General features: G+C 38.8%; 1 protein-coding gene across 4 annotated transcripts in view; it reads right to left on the bottom strand.

Annotated features, from left to right (window-relative positions):
* The window catches only part of LOC104939586 (inter-alpha-trypsin inhibitor heavy chain H3), a 42,636-nt gene that overhangs the window by 5,781 nt on the left and 19,598 nt on the right, over nucleotides 1-17,257 (bottom strand). Inside the window, exons 1-11 of one of the 4 annotated variants that reach the window (XM_027279661.1) lie at nucleotides 4,931-5,099; nucleotides 3,457-3,492; nucleotides 3,296-3,322; nucleotides 2,506-2,663; nucleotides 2,319-2,423; nucleotides 2,075-2,237; nucleotides 1,817-1,927; nucleotides 1,582-1,710; nucleotides 1,308-1,424; nucleotides 541-709; nucleotides 84-209 (exon numbers count right to left, since the gene is read on the bottom strand). In XM_027279661.1, coding sequence (XP_027135462.1) covers nucleotides 84-209; nucleotides 541-709; nucleotides 1,308-1,424; nucleotides 1,582-1,710; nucleotides 1,817-1,927; nucleotides 2,075-2,237; nucleotides 2,319-2,423; nucleotides 2,506-2,663; nucleotides 3,296-3,322; nucleotides 3,457-3,492; nucleotides 4,931-5,071 — 1,282 coding nt within the window. In that variant the 5' untranslated portion in view covers nucleotides 5,072-5,099. Of the gene's footprint in view, nucleotides 1-83; nucleotides 210-540; nucleotides 710-1,307; nucleotides 1,425-1,581; nucleotides 1,711-1,816; nucleotides 1,928-2,074; nucleotides 2,238-2,318; nucleotides 2,424-2,505; nucleotides 2,664-3,295; nucleotides 3,323-3,456; nucleotides 3,493-4,930; nucleotides 5,100-16,545; nucleotides 16,659-17,257 lie in introns of those variants that run through there. The other 3 variants (XM_027279662.1, XM_027279664.1, XM_027279663.1) reach the window with 3 other exon arrangements.

Below are 17,257 nucleotides of genomic sequence, written 5' to 3'. Positions count from 1 at the left end.
AAAGAAAACACAGATTTACTGTTTAATGTCAAACTGTGTTTTGATGTACTTATATTTTGATCTTCCAAAATAAGACACCTCACCACTGTTTGGCATCCCATCGGTCAGTAAAATAATCATGTCTGCACTCCTCTCTGGAACGTTGTGATGCCCTTTTTCTTTTACCAGCATGTCCACTGCTCTCAGTACAGCATCATTAACATTGGTTGCTGGAAGGCAATAAAACAAAGATAAATATGAACATTTCATATGAAAACATTATCAGAGAGAAAATTCAGAATCTATTTGGTAAATACACTGCCCAGAGAAGACAAATCAATACTTTGTACCTTGTTTGTTTAATTAATACATAAAGTGTAAAAACAACAATTTGCAGTTTTACTTGGCGCTATGAGTGTGGTCATTTATTGGTCAGGGCAGTGAATTCCTTGAAGGTTTCCAGGCAAGCTCATGGTAACAAACATCTTTATGCTAAATTAAGTCCTCTGAAGTACACAAAACATTTAGCAAAGTAGTTGGTACCACTTGTTTTTCTCTAACCTCCTCTGTCCCTTAATTTCCTCACGTAGGCAATGGCTTTTGACACATTTTTCTCTGTTGCTTTGGTAAGAGAGTCCATCCAGGTAACAATGGAACTATCAAACAGGATGAGAGCAAAGTGGTCCTCTTCATGGAGGTCTTTCAGAATGGCTTCCAATGCTTCCCGGGTCTGTAAAAGATTCCAAATTTACCCATAAAGATACACTGAAACAAGAATTAAAGTCTGTGTAAATTAAGAATAAATATGTGTTCTGAATTTGTCATACCAAAGAAGAAAGTGTTATTAACCACCCAGCCAATTTTGAATGATTAAAAATATCGTCAAATTTATGAAATTCAGATAAAAATCAGCAGTATTCTCAGCTCCAGGCCTGTGGGTGTGTGTCCACTGAATGTGCTGAAGCCTTGCCCACTGCAGTGAGAGCAGTAAAGCAGCCATTTTGAAGCGACTGAAACGTGTCTGAAACTTTGAAACACTTTGAGTGAGATGAATTAATCTCTCTGCTAGGGGTGTAGGAGTATGCTCAGGGTCGCCTCAGCGTGTCATCGAGCCACCCTTTAGGACGGCCCAAAAAATCCTGGACTGAAAACTGGTGAAAAACTGTTTTACCCTCTAACTCCACATTTCAGTAATATATCGTTCAAAGTCTTTTGACATGTTTTCAGCAACTATCTTCCAACACATTTAATGTATTTTAAAAGAAATCAGAAAAGACTTTACACACAGACTTTAACTAATGATGTAAACTACACACAAAGTGATTTACCTGTTTAATCTTTGTTCCACTCATTGATCCACTCCTGTCAATCACAAACACCACATTCTTTGGGACTCTGGGCAGGTTAGGTGGAGCAAAAAAGTGAACAAAGTATCCATTCACCATCTAAAGGAAATACAGTTTTTGATTAAGTCTAATGTGGAAATACAGTAAAACACAAGAGGTCAGTATGCACGCATTCAAACTGCTAAAGAAGTAAAACTAAGATCAGAAGTAAAATACTATAATATAATATGATAAAGTCTTTTTGTTCGTTGTTGACCTTAATTTCCCCAAGGCTCTCTTCTCGCTTCACGTCGTATTTGATGATGAAATCCCCGTCAATTATGGTGTCTTCACATCCTGGACATTTCCTCTGCTGCTCCAGTGTTGGTGAGAAAGAGATGTGAGCCTGAGAGACAAATAGATTAATTTCAAGTCACATTGGTGAACACAAAAAACATCATAAAGTTCATAGAAGTCTACAAACATAGAGACAGAAATCTTTATTTCTTCACCTTTGAGTCTGTGACGGTTTTCTCCACAAGTGAGAGGAGCTCATTGGTGAGGAAAGTTGTAGAGGCCTCAACGAAAGCAATGCCTTGGGGTTCATAGATGTTTGCCACAATCTGTCTCACATGCATACACACATAATTACAGATTAAGTGTGGAATCACTGTGAGTCCTCACATTTTACATTAATATATGGAATTAGTTTAAATGCTTTTCAGCTCCTCCTGATCAGTATGTCACCATTAAGAAAACAAAAGTCCAACCTGAAACTCTTGCACCGGCTGTTTTGGTTTAACTCGTGTTAGAATCTCATATTGGCCCAGTTTCCTCTGAAGGAGCTCCTCATAAGTCAGAATAAAAGTCACGCTGCTTTTGGCTGCAACATTCACAGACACTGAAAACTTCTCCAACTTTCTTCCAGAAGCCCTGTAATGATGGACATGTATCATTGTTTACACCACCACAATGTGTTCAAATCATACTGTAACATCTTTCAGTCCAACATACTTGACCAGTCCAGCAGTCTGTCCAGAGGAAACAGCCTTCTCATACTGTTTCTTTGCTTTCTCTTTCTCCTTCACCTCACCAACATACACCTGACCTTCAATTTCCCTGTGAGACACAAGGACATTTGTCAAACGTAGAGAAAGATGAGGTCTATACTTGTTGTCAAAAGTACTGAGTTCTGACTGACATGCTGAAGTTGCTGATGAAGGCGGTCTTGGGCAGCTCCACTTCAAAGAAGATTTCCTGAGAAGAGTTTGCTTTGTTCAGAGCCTTGGAGGTCATGACGGTGTGAGCAAAACGAGACGTCACAGTGCAATCCACTTTCACACTGTGCACCTCCACCATCTGAAAAGATAGACAGAGAGAGAAACTTGGCATGTTTGGTGAATAAAATATTTCCTTTAGGGATTCAATAGCAATGAATCATAACCACACTAATTCTAAAACATTGTGTTATATGACAGCAACAGGCAAGACCAGTGGTGGAGAGGACTGGCAGCCTGTTTTTGTGTCTCTTCTGAATTCTGGATCAGATATCATGAAGACTGTCTCTAAATTATACAAGTCACAAAACAGAGATAGGTCACTGTTCTGTAAACCTTTAGTCACTGTGATACTAGCAAACGCAGAAAGGAATAAAACACAGATGGACAAATCACTTCAAGTTTCCATTTCCTGTTTATTGGCTCCAGTAAAGAAAAGAGAAAATAAATATATGCCTGTGGACTCCAGGGGGGAAGAATGTAACAAGTGGCATCTGGAACAAATGAGGTTAAAAGAAAATGTAGACAAACAAAAACAATACCACTACTGTGAGACAGAAGCTACCAGTCCTCTTGACCATTGTGTATTGAGTTATTATCATATCCAGGTTTCACGATTAATTTGCCAAGGATACATTAACATCCATGTGTAAATGCCTTGTTGCTAGAAAAGATTTTAATTTTACCATGCAACCATCAACATGTTTTACTTACATTTTCAGAGTTGGTGCTTCTTTTCTGCTGAGAAAAAAAGAGACAAAACATGAATCCATTTTCACAGTCAAAACTATTCTTTTTGAGCTGACATACATAAACACAGGATAGACAGAACAATCAGCTTATACTTCTGTTAGTAATTATTTTAAGCGGAGTACCTTTATTGACCTGCTGCCCATAGCTTCTTTGGTCTCCTGAAACAGAACATATGACTGTATGGTTTTTAGGAAAATAAATGCAGGACTGAAAAGAAACATGCAAATATATGTTTATCTGCCACCACAGAACTTGAGATTCCCTAAATGTCGTGCATTAGTTGCAGCTTAGCACAAAAACTGATCAAGAATATTTGACAGGCGATACTAACTTTTATTTTTGGGGATCCACCGAGACTCACCACTTACAAGAGCAAAGACCAGTGCCTTTCCCACTTTACTACACACCCTAAATTCAGACTACAGTCATGGCCAAAAATATTGGCACCCCTGCATCTCTGTTACATAGTGCACTACTTCTCCAAAAATGTCGCAATTACAAATGCTTTGATATTTTCATGTCATTTCTTTTGTTGTACTAGAAGAACACACAAAAAAGCAAAGAAAAAAAGGCAACATCTAAGAAACAAAAAAAAGCAAAATGGACTAGGCAAAAATATTGGCACCCTCAACTTAATATTTGGTAACATGTCCTTTGGAAAAAAAATAGTAACTTGAATCTGGCTTTTTTATGTTTGTGTCAGTATGTCAGTAGCAACACAGTCCGTGCAGTCAAACATGGTGGAGTTTCACTGATGTTTTGGGGTTGCTTTGCTGCTTAAGGCACTGGATGTCTTGACTGTGTGCCTGGCATTGTGGAATCTAAAGGCTACCATAGAATTCTGGGGTGCAATGTGAGCCCAGTTTTAGCAAGCTGGGTCTCTGTTAGAGGTCATGTGTCTTATAGCAGGACAATGAACCAAAGAATACTTCAAAAAGCAACCAAAAATGCATTGACAAAAATGCAAGACAGCTGTTTGAATGTCTTAAAGTTACAAATGTGGGACTGGAAAAGGGCGGGACTGCCAAGGTGCAAGCCATTTTAGATCCACCTGTTCCAAAAAAGAAACTGCTGCTAATGCACCTTTAATGCATTGAAGTATTGTAATCATATCAAAATAAAAATAAATTGCGCTTTACGTAAATCTTAAATAATGTTGTTTTAATAGTGAGCCCTGAAAGACTTGTCTTGGACTGTTGCTCAAGGAGCAATAACAGACTTAAGACTAGACTTGGACTTCTTTAGACTGACTTGAGATTTAACTTGAATTCACTATCACATCACTATTTAGCTGGTTTGTACACTTTCAAAGGATTTTCCTGTCAGCTGTCAATGCTTTGGAGAAATGACCGAGTCACTACTGCTTTGGTATTTAACTTCTATGTTGCTTTTCTGTTTTTCTGCACAGCTTTGGTATTTATGCCCTCGAAACAGATCCTCTTTTATTCTCTTTTCACAGAGCAATAGTTGCTGCTGTCATGCAGACATGCAAAGCTCATCACTTCCTGGCATGCCTGGAGATTTTTCATGGGAAAGATAAACTCTTACAACTTTTGTTTACAAGCAAATGCTGCACATGTAGTTTATTTTAAATACCTGTGTCAGGGCATCTCTGTGGGAAACAATCAGAGCTCCCTGAACCTGAGCTGGAAGACAGATGCAGAAACAGATCCACAGCAACAAGACTCTCCATGTCGCTGGCAAGCCTGGGAAACAGAAGAGCCTCTCCACAAGCATGGCTGAAAACAAGTGTGGTTGGAATTCGAAGCATGTGGGGATCAAGTCTTCCCATGAGTTATACTCCGCCCCCACCGTGTGCTGCAGGAGGAGGGTACCTCTGCAACTTTTTTGTTTATGTAAGTCTGTGTGCGCAGTTTCCAGTAAATTAGGAAGTGTGTGGGACGGAAGGGGGACGGATTTAAGAATGTATGGAAGAGTGTAAGGTTTCATCAACATAAGATATATTTATCTAGTCCTGATGTGCCTTTGTACTACGTAACTTCAGGGTGTACTTGTGTGTTTACCGCATACAAGTGTTTTAATGTTTTAATATAAATTATGAGATTTTCTATACGCTTCTGCATCAGTTGTTCCACCAGTGATGATATTTTTACACGCATATTGTAAAATCTATAGTATTAGGATGTTTTTCTATAATTTAGGAAGTATGATATTGTCACATAAGAATTGTCACTCCACAGTCCCTGATCTGCTGGACGTAGACCATGATTCCACTTTGAGAGGGTTGTGATGAGTCAACCTGGATGCTGTGTGCTCTAAGCAAGTTTGGAAATTTGAAAACTAAACTCTTGTTTAGTTCTAGTTAAGCTTTATTGACCTTTGCTGTTTTTTGCTGGTTCCACGGTCTGTCAGCCTGAACAGTGTTATTAAAATTTGTTCAAAGATTACTTAGTTTAAGTTACACAGAGGGATATGTGTTATTCCATATATCATTAAGAAATCAGTGAGCATTTCTTCAGGATGTTATTCTACCTGTCAATGATAGTAATTGTACTCTAACTCCTTTATTCCCTCGGCTATGTGTCTTATCCAAATCTTTATGGGTCATATTCTATGCTTTTTATGCACAACTTACATATTTTATAGGTTGTTTACTGACATATCTATGTAAATTTAGTTATGTATTTATTACCACAGGAAAAGTTACTTACCATTTCAGAGGGAGCTGGCAGAACTGGATATGTAATCTGTTATCAAAAACAATAAAAGAATGCTAGAACACAAAATGATTATTAAGAAAAAAAGACAGAATTGGAAAAAGATCTGCACCAAATGTATTTCATCATTATTTTCATTTAAGTCACCACCTCTGTGTTTCACAAACTTTCTCATAGAGGAAGTGTTTCAAGAATATGAAGCAAACTTGCAGTAACATGTATGGAAAGCAAGATGTGACCCATAACCAGACAAAGGAGTGGTGTGCTTAGTGTGGGAAAATAATTTTGGATGTAAAGGTCATACAACAAACAAGCTGGCAGGAATAGACAGGCAGCTGGAGATGAACTGGTTAGTTTATCAAACTGATGAAAGGGTGGGAGACTGCAAGAGTAATGGAGGAACAGAAGGAAGAGACAAACTGTCTCTGGCTTACTACTTTTTAAACTGAAGACAAATTTTTACAAACATGAGAAACAGTAGGGGAAGTCTTCTAGCCAAACTGGAGGCACGAGTTCTCATTATGAATCCTGTTTGACAGCCTGGCTCTAATGTACAGTTGCATATTTTTTTAAATACAGTTTATGTTTAAAAAATTGCCACAAATGCGTGAGGCGAGATGATGATGTCTTCTTTTTGCCAACATCAGACATTCTTAAAAATTAATAGGATATAGTCTGACACGGATTAAAACCAAGATTGTATTTGTCTGCACATTGTGATGCGCAATGCAATGTCCCACAGGACCTGTGTGTCCTAAAGACTTGAGACTTGACTTGGACTTGATTGCTGTGAGACTTCATTAGACCTAATGCCCCAAAGACTAGACTTGATTTGAGACTTGAAAGCAAAAACTCCTAAGTTAAGTATCTACCACATGCAAGTGGTTCAAAAGCATTCAGTGACCTGACAGACTTACCAGAGTTTGGAGGCATGTACATGAGGCATGTGCCCCCCCGAAGTGAGCTTGAGATTTGACTTGGTCTTCTTTGAAGTAACTTGAGATTTGATTTGGATTTGGAACAAAAAACTTAAAACAGTTCTGTTTAAACCCTAACATTTATGTTTTAGTCTGATAAGTATCTTTTTAACCAGTCATTACCAATAAAAAGTAATAAAACTGGCCTAGAAATGCACGCCATATCACTATTAGCCGGGTATAGCATATTCAATCCTGGTGTGCCTTACATTTTGCCAGTGTATAGACTGATGTGTCACTAATGAGGTGTCAGCTGAACATAGGAGTAACAAAACAGACATTTGTTTCTATGCAAATGCTGTACATGTAGTTTATTATTGTTATTTATATTAAATATCTGTGTCAGAGCATCTCTGCGAGAAAACAACCAGAGCTCCCTGGGCCTGAGCTGGAAGCCAGAGCCAGACACAGACTCAGAGCGGCATGACTCTCCACACCACTGGCAAGCCTAGGAAACAGAAGAACCTCTCCCACAGCATGGCTAAAAACAAGTGTGTAAAAATGTTGGCATCCTTTCATACAAGCTAAATTCCACCCACACTATGTGCTTCAGGAGGAGGTTATCCCTGCAACTCTTTTATGATGTTTATGTGAGTTAGTGTGCATTGTTTTAATCAACTGACAGAGCAAAGACAAACATAACTCAAGATTATTTATCATCTAATCCCATCTTGCTTATCTAGTGCTTGATTACATGATGTGCTCCTTCACCACCTGCAAGTGCAAGTTATATAAATCAAGGAATTTTCCCTTTGATGAATGTATTAATTCCTTGCTGAGATGTGAATGAGGTTAATTATATCATCCATCATCTTCATTATATCATTAAAGTGTAAGCCAACATTATAATAATAATAATATTTCTGGAAACTATAATCACATTCTTTAGAGAACTTTTTTTCTGGACTGTAAAATCATTATCAAGGTCAGAATTTAAAGAATAATGAAGGCATATTGGCCACCAGGCACAAATGTGAAAAGTATTTGTCACATTGAGAATGGTTGCTCACGCTCAGAGAGAACTGCAGGGGATGAGAGGAACGAACCACAAACAGTTCCTCAGCGCAGTGAGGACACAGAGCAAGTGTCATAAAGAAGACAAGCGTTAGACTCGAGTCTGTACTGATACCTGTCTATGCCTGTAGTTTATAACTTCAGACTTCATGATCAAAGTTATTATATATCACATCAACATGTCTGTCCATATTCACATACTCTCTGTCTAGGCTGCAGTCTGCATCACACTTTTTAAGTTAGGTGCTGAGGAATTGTGGGAAAACATTTGAATCGATTTTATTATTATTAAAAACTGTTTAAACTGATTCAGTCTTGGCTTGTGTTTGCTTGTCATGTCGCCAGTCTCAAGTGGCCATTCGAGGAACTGTAGTTTTTAGCACTTCTGCATAGGCTTCATTTCACAGCCAGGGAGGATGATCCTTGGCTGTGCACGACTCATGTTGTTTCAACAAAACTGTTATCGAATCCAGAAACCATAGCACAGCATTTTCTGACTGAATGTATCCCTGGAATTGCATAACTAATGTGAGCAGTGATTAGTGAGCAAACTCCAACGTTCAACTAACCAATGGTGTACTTTCTCTTAGTCACATATTTTTGCATTCATGGTGCTGGCCCCTGAGTTTGAAAAATAACCAAAATGAAATCATTAATTCCAGCTTGAGTCCGTCTTTAAGAACTGTGTTTTATTCATTTCCATACAAGTGATTGCTGAATTGCTGTCTCCCAGGACTTCCAGCAATTACACTGATCAGCTACATGATGTATTCATGGTGTTAAGTACAGGCAGATTTGAATATTTATTTCATGACTGTGATTTAGATGATTTCCATGATGGATACCTTGTTTTTAAACAGTTTTAAAAAGTCCTGACACAATATAGTCTGCCTCATTTCCATCGAGGAGGCCTGTTCCATTACTGTGAATAAACCAGCAGGGAACATTTTCACCATTCTTCACATCATTCCTGAAGTCTCTCTGCCAGCCTCTGTGGACAGAGACAGAAATGTCATGTAGACCAAATGATATTTTAAGGGCACATATTTACATTCACATTAAACATATACATACTATACATATTAATTGAGTCATGCCGTGTACCTGGTCACATTGAGCTCCCGTCCTTTCACAAACATGGTGGCATCTGGTTTCTCTGGGACCTCACCTGGACGCAGGTCAGTCACTTCATATTCAATCCCATGGTAGAACTGACCTGGAGAATGGTCAAACATTCATATATCATAGTAAAATGTAATCATTCTGGCCCTGTGTCTCTCTACTAGAGATCTTTGCAAAATCTGAGCTTTATTATCCTGTAATGTCAAAATAAAACAACTCTGAAACAGTGAAGTTGTGATAGCTAAACAATGAACCTGAACTTGCTATAAAGCCAAGGGCAACTGCAGATTGTCTGTAGGTTCAACACTACAAGTGACATTGTCACATTGTTTTCATATTGTACCCATATTGAACCAATTCCACTTTAGGCAATAGAGTGGTAAATATTGTTGCAACTTATCTGTGGGGTGTTATACTGTATTAAATATTAAACCATGCAATCTATTCGCTGCATGTTTGCTGCATGCTTCATGCTGTACCTAGCAGGCCGTGAACAGAAGGGGACAGGAGGTGGCTGTCCAAGGTGTAGAAACCCAAGTAGTCCCGGTGGTACGGGTGCTTCTTCCACACTTTGTGAAGCAGGATGACAAACTTGACTGAATCTTTTAGAGTCACTGTTAAGCTGCGATCCTTGGTCACGAGAAGATCCACACTAGAAGAGAAAATAGAAGAGAAAAGAAGATGTTAATTATTGTCTACACCACATGTAGAATACTATAATGTGCACATGTCTCTATTAGACAACCCTATTACACTAGCAGAAGTCAAACATTTGATTGACCAACAGTTGAAGCCAGGAAAAGGAGCAGGCCCAGATGGTATAAGCCCAAGCCTATTTAAACTGTTTCCAGGTGAATGGCTAGTACTTTTGTGCATATTTTTAAACTCTATTTTTGTATCTGGATACCCACTAAGCTGGACCCCTGCTAGATTGATCATGTTATTTAAGAAAGGTAATCCCCTGAATTGTGATAACTTTGGGATAAGTATGATCAATAGTGTTGCAAAGTTGTATGACTATGTGCTAAATAATTGGTTGATGGCCTGGTATGAGCCATCTCGGGAGCAAGCAGGAGCCCAGCCACAGAGAAGCTACATTGAACATATTGTAGCATTCAGGCTTTGGATAGAATATTGTGTGAGAAAGAAGGTACAACTGTACATTGCTTTTATAGATTTTTCTAAGACTTATGAGAGAGTCCCATGAGGAATGGAGGAACTGGAACTGTTCTGAATGTTAAAAAGTTTGGGGTGTGGGGTTACTATGATTTTAGCTTTGATGTCAATGTACAATGTTACTACAAGTATCTTGGGCTCCACCACAATAACATCTACTATCGGTTTAAGACAAGGTTCTCCCACATCCTGCTTCCTGTTTGTGATGTTTGTTGATAGGCTTATTAGACAGATTAAACAACAGTGTGGAGATGATGGATTTCTAAAGTGGCTGCATGTTTTAATGTTAATGGATGACACTGTTATCCTTGCAATATCCAGAGAAAAGCTGACCGAGAAACTGCAAGTTTTGGAAAGATATTGTGAAGAATATGGCATGCTGGTTAATGAAGATAAAACAAAGTTTATGGTTATTTTGGGAACTGACAAGGACAGGCAGGCTATTCAACTGAACTCATTTATAGTAAGGCACTGCAACAGTTATATGTATCTTGGATCCATTTTTACTGCTGATGGTAACGCCCGAAAATCTCTTTCACAGAGTAAAAACATAAAATGAAGCACTTAAACAAATTGATCACTTTTTCTATTAACTAATTATGATGCTCTATTTTGTGTTAAATTAAAAGTGTTTGAGGCTGCTTTTTCATCAGATATTTTGTATGGATGCAGGCTTGGTTAAAAATTCCAGTGTGTTGAATCTCTTTATGTGACTGGGGTGAAATCTTTATTGGGAGTGAGGTCTACCACACCAAACCTTATTTGCCTGGGGGAGGCAGAGTTCGCTTCAGTGCAAGTCTTAATCAGACAGAAACAAGCCAGATTCTTGACTAAGGTGATGCAGCTGCAGGGTATACAAGATGACCCCTTATGGTTTGCTTTTGAAATGACAAGAAAGGAAAACAAGGTCATGGATTCATACCTAAAGGAGTTAATGGATGACAAAGACCACATTGAGAGAGATTGTGCAGACATAATTGTGAAAATACGCTCTAATGACGGAATAAGATACATAACCTACAAAGTCATCAACCCGGACATGTCCATCCACCCCCTTTATTCCAACACTGCCCCATACATTACTGCTACTTGAGAGTGACTTTCACACGGTTCCGGTTGTCCTCCCATAGGCTGCGTGTATAAATGGGAAGATGGAGCCACACACACCCACACTTACGTGTATCATTGTAATATGGGCATACAAAATGTGCCCTCACACAAAGGACATCCGTGTAAAATACAGAGCCGAGCTCTCTCTTTGCCAACACTGATAAAAAAGATTTTAGTTATGTTACAAGCTTGTCTTGCAATACTGGAAAAATAGATGGGAGATGGAATGGTATAGTGCAATCAAGGTGTTTATTTGACAAATCTATTATTATATGACAAACGATGAAGTGTATCATTTTTTTTCTCCTTTTTGTGTGTGTGTGGGTAAAAACATTCTTTTTGGCTAATTCTGAGCGTACAGTATTTGTGGTGTTATCTTGGGGTTTGAAGGCTATCCACCAAGATGAGTTGGGCAGAATGTGAGACCGACTCAGGCACTTCTGATGTACTTTGAGAGTGTATCTGATTCTCCTTGGCCAAGCGTCAATAAATGTTAGATCAGAGGCTCCTGAACACTTCATTCCTTCCTGACCTCACCATTGATCTTTGACTTCAGCAATTTCTCCACAACAATTTGGACCCAAATCTTATGTTTTTTAATTATTTGTGTCAATAAAATTAACTACCGAACTAACTGTAATATATGTTAATTTAACTGGATTTTATGTGATAGTGTAGACACTCACTTGGGTCCTTTGAGAGAAGCAGAGTCAGACCACAGCAGCTTGACCCGTTTGCCATCTTGGAAGACAGAAATGACCTGAGTGTCCACCTCAAGCCTCACACCCAGAGTCTGGTGGACGATGCCAAAACGCCAAAAGTAAGTGTTAATTTTCCCATCAGGGGGAATCTTCTTATCTCCAATGATCTGGCCATTGACCAAAATACCTGTGGAAACAACAGGGGATTCAGTCAAAAGTTTAAAAAAAAGTCATCTTATACTTATTGTCAGTGGGTAAAAACATGATAATCAAGACCTGAGTTTGCGTCTCTGACCAGGTTGAAAATGGTTCCTGGTTTGTCGTTGATGTTGAAGCACAAAGCATCATCTCTGTCTGGGAGCTCGATCATGAAATGAGGGTCTCCGTCCACTGCAAGTGATACCACAAAGAGATAACTGTTTATTTTTTTATTTATCCTGAAAGGAATTTGAATATGTGTGTGAAATGTCATGGTAACTAACTCAAAATGTAAAATGTGGACCTCATTGTGGCACTAGAGGAAAAGTCAGGGGAAAAGACTAAGGACAAATTTATCAACTTTGCCAATCTACTAATATAGTAGATGTTTAGATAATTCACAGCAGATGTTAAGACAGTTTGACGTGCTGGTAACACTGAAAAAAAGATCAGTCAGCGTGAGGACTCCTCTAAGGACCATGAATAGTTGATGGACTAACTGATGAACTGGCTGACAGACAGTCAGTATACATGTCAACAATGTACAGTATGCCAATGCATATATTCCTAAAAAGGTTCTTACCAAAATATGTGGGTGGTGGCACATAAGCCACCCTGTGCACTGCAGGTGAATGTTGATATCCTGCATACAGGAATGATAGAAATCAAGTCAAATATTATGTAGTGAATTGACCTAATCCCATCTCTGCTATATGTTTAAAAAGTGTCTGTCTTACCAATTCTTTCTGCCTGTTGTCTTTGCTCTGTCAAACAAAAAACAGATAAACAAAAACAAATTTATACACCACCTATTTATATAGCAAACCTGCAGCCCAAAGTGCTTCATATAGCAATTAAAAACAAAAATAAGACAACAACAATGGATAGAATCCAGCAGAATAGATAATACATGGTCATCATAAAATTAGGCCATACAATGTGAAGCACATAAAAAGAAAAACAAAACAAAAAAGTTAAAGAGACAAATGCATGAAAATTAAGGACCAATTAAGCAAACATAAAAACTAAAACAAACAAAAAACAAAAAAACAAAACAATAAAATGTTAAAGGTGAATTAAAACCTATAACATGAATAAACACGGGATAAAAAGTAAAAAACAAAAAATGATCAAGACTTAAAAGCTCAGCAGTGAGTGGCAAGGCACATTAGGTACATTAAGTCTACAGAGGTGCAGTGCCTCAGATCACTAATGTAATCCCTGTTTTTTCTCACTTACCCTCAGTCAGCTTGTCAGCAATGAGAGGGCTGTCTGTGCCGTCCTCAGTTTCAGGCTTGGTGACCACCATGGAGGTGAGGGGAGTGACAAAGCTATAACGCAGAGACATGTCTAGAGCCTTGGCTGTGGCATTGGCTTTCTCATCTGCAGCACCAATCTTACTGCAAGAAAGAAAATGTAATGAAATTGCAACATATGACACAGGCATTTAGAAAACCACCACAGAACCTCTCAGACGATGGACAAATATCATGAACATAGATCTTCATGAGATCAATAGAGCAACTCAACTTGAGTTAAATTACTCAAACTAACCTCTTATCTAGTAGCTGCTGGATGGTGAGGTAGGCCCACAGACGCTCTGTAAAATCCCCAAAGATGTATTCCTCATCTGGGTATATGACATCCCAGTCCACAGCACCGCCTGGTCCTGCACCTTGAAGTCCTCCTCAAACTACAGGAGAGAGAAATGTTGAAGAAACAATGTCTAAAAACAGATTAAGAAACATCTTCTCGATACCTCAGCGCTGTCTCTAAATTTCTGCAATTTCTTTCTCCTCACCCCCTGGCCGAAGACCTCCACCATGAAGTTGTCCAGGTTGTTGTCATCAGCCGACGCGCCACAACAATCTCTGAGCCGTTAAACAATTGGTGAAGTGGTTGGTGGTCAGTAATTCTACTGTGTTGTCAGGATAACGCAGGTCTACCTCTGTAAGCAGAGGGCTGGACACCTCCTCATAGAAACCCTGGAATAAATGCACACACACATGTGATTACATAATTGGGAAAGAATGTGTGACATAGCAAACTATTGGCTTAAAATGTATTCATAGCTTAGACCCTTGACCTCAAGTTGAAGTGTTGCATCTGAACCTCAAAAATCTGCGCGCCACTCCTTTGTTTTGTTTGCTCATCACATCCAGGAAGGAATAATCCACATCATTCCCGAACCAAGACAGACAGAGACATGTTCCCCCCAATAGAAGAAACGAACATTTCCTGGATGTGGAAGGCTAGACACTCCTTCAAACACAAACATATGCAGAAATGTAATGCTAAATATAAAGTCCATCAATCAAATGTGCATGGACACATCTATACAGTAAATCCTTCAGTGTGTAAACATCTTATGTGGCTTACCGGAATTTGGCATTCCATCAGTCAGTAAAATAACATATCGTGCCCTCTCTGGGAGCTTCTTCCTGCCTGTCATTGACCAGCATGTCCACGGCTCTCAAACACGCACTATGATGTCAGTTGCTAGAAGGAAAAGACACATACTATTGTCAAATGTATGGTGTGATAGTGTATTTCTACCATTTAGAAGCAGACAACATTTAGCATTAAAGCTAGTGTCACTTGTTTTTCTATCAACCTCCTCTATCTGTAATCTTTTGGACGTAGACCGTGGCTTCAGCTACATTTTTCTTGGTTGCTTTGATTAGAGATTCCTGCCAGGAAATGACAGAGCTGTCAAACAGGATGAGGGCAAAGTGGTCATCCTCATGGAGGTCTTGGAGAATGGTCGTCAATGCCTGTCTGTCTACAAAGAATTGTAAGGTGAGAGGTCAAAATGTAGGCAATAATATATATCAGTCACATTACCAGTCTGAACCGTCTCTCACCTGGTGCATCTTTGTTCCACTCATTGATCCACTCCTGTCAATTACAAATACCACATTCTTTGGGACTCTGGGCAGGTTAGGTGGAGCAAAAAAGTGAACAAAGTATCCATTCACGATCTGAAGGGAAGAGAATCATAATGAGCAATAATATACATCGGTACATGAAAGAATGAGAAGGCATCATGAGAACTCCATGTCTTGGCCTATCTAATCTATATTGATCAATTGTACTTTAGAACTCAGCATTAAAGTAAACCTATAGTTGTATATGTGATTTAAATGTACATTCAGCTGATACTGAGTACAGTCTTTTTAGCTGACCTGAATGCCCCAAGGCTCTTTGCTCGGTTCACATCATACTTGATGATAAAATCGCCGTCAATGACACTTTCATCACACCTGGACACTTTCTCTGCTGCTCAATAGTTGGTGAGAAAGAGATGTTGCCGACAATGGGATACAAACGATCAGTTTAGTTTACTGTTAATTCTTGAGTTAGTATTTTTTGAATGTGAAGAAAAGGAAGTGAGACACTTTGAAAACAGAAAAAAACCTGTTGTATCATGTACCTTTTTGTCTGTGACGGTTTTCTCCACCAGGAGGGAGCAGATCATTGGAGAGGAAGGTTGCATGGGTATGACATAAGAATGCCGTGGGCTCATAGATGTTTGTTACAATCTGCTCCACACAGGCACACACACACACAGAGAAAGAGAAAAAACTCATGTGGAGTATTTGAAATTCACCAGGAACCAGGATTTAAACATGAACATGTAATAACCTGAAACTCTTGCACCGGTTGTTGTGGGTTTAACTCGTGTTAGAATCTCATATTGGCCAGTTTCCTCTGAAGGAGCTCCTCGTAAGTCAGAATAAAAGTCACGTTGCTTTTGGCTGCAATATTCACTGACACTGAAACTTCTCCATTTTTCTCCCAGAAGCCCTGTAATGATGGACAGTATTAATGTTCACACCACCACCATGTGTTCAAATCATACTGTAACATTGTTCAGTCCAACATACTGACCAGTCCAGCAGTCTGTCCAGAGGAAAACAGCCTTCTCATACTGTTTCTTGCTTTCTCTTCTCCTTCACCTCACCAACATACACTGACCTTCAATTTCCTGTGAGACACAAAGATGGAGAACAGCATGATGCAACTTACTAATTAATTATATTATTCTATTGTTATTGTTATTGTTGTTGTTGTTTGTTGTTGTTATTATATACTAATTATATTGACTAATAATTTATATTATTAAAATAATTCAGCTTCAGAGTTCAAATGGGAGGAAGGCTGTCTCACACAAATGGTCATACTGGGCATAGGAATGTGGGAAGAGTGGAAATCAGAGTGTAGGACACACTGACATGCTAAAGTTGCTGATGAAGGCGGTCTTGGGCAGCTCCACTTCAAAGAAGATTTCCTGAGAAGAGTTGCTTGGTTCAGAGCCTTGGAAGTCATGACGGTGTGAGCGAAACGAGACGTCACAGTGCAATCCACTTTCACACTGTGCACTCCACTGAGACAGAAAGAGATGGTGGAAGAATCAGTATGAATAAATATGGAAAAGCCTCCAATCACCAGCACTTCACACGCATTTTCATACAGTGACTTGCTCTAAAATCTGCTATTTTACGTCATTTACACAATCTGCTTTGGGAGTGTTGTGATGAGACATATCGTGTGTTGAGTCAACCTGGAGCTGAAAACTAAACCTTGTCAGTCCTGTTCAGTTATTCTCAATCATTTTCTTTATCGATATTTTGCTGAGTTCTAACAGGCCTTATATTATTATAATATTAGATCTGTCATCATCAATATCATTATACAAACAAATCATTTTCTTACCATGGCCTTATTTGTACTTCTTTCTGTAAAAAGAAAAAAAAACAGATGAGGAGTGAGCAAAGCTGTTTTAAGTTATTTATAAACAACATTTTGTCATTTAAAGCTATATTGTGTAACTATCATACCACGAAGACAAGATTTTGAATCATTTTGATGCTTCACTGACTTCATGGCATGACAGCCCAATGTGACCATGTTTCTATTAGGCAAGATCCAGTTGGACTACCATAA

Source organism: Larimichthys crocea, chromosome VI (genome assembly GCF_000972845.2).
Source record: "Larimichthys crocea isolate SSNF chromosome VI, L_crocea_2.0, whole genome shotgun sequence".
Lineage (NCBI taxonomy): Eukaryota > Metazoa > Chordata > Actinopteri > Sciaenidae > Larimichthys > Larimichthys crocea.
This window is presented reverse-complemented; position numbering and strand designations above follow the sequence as displayed.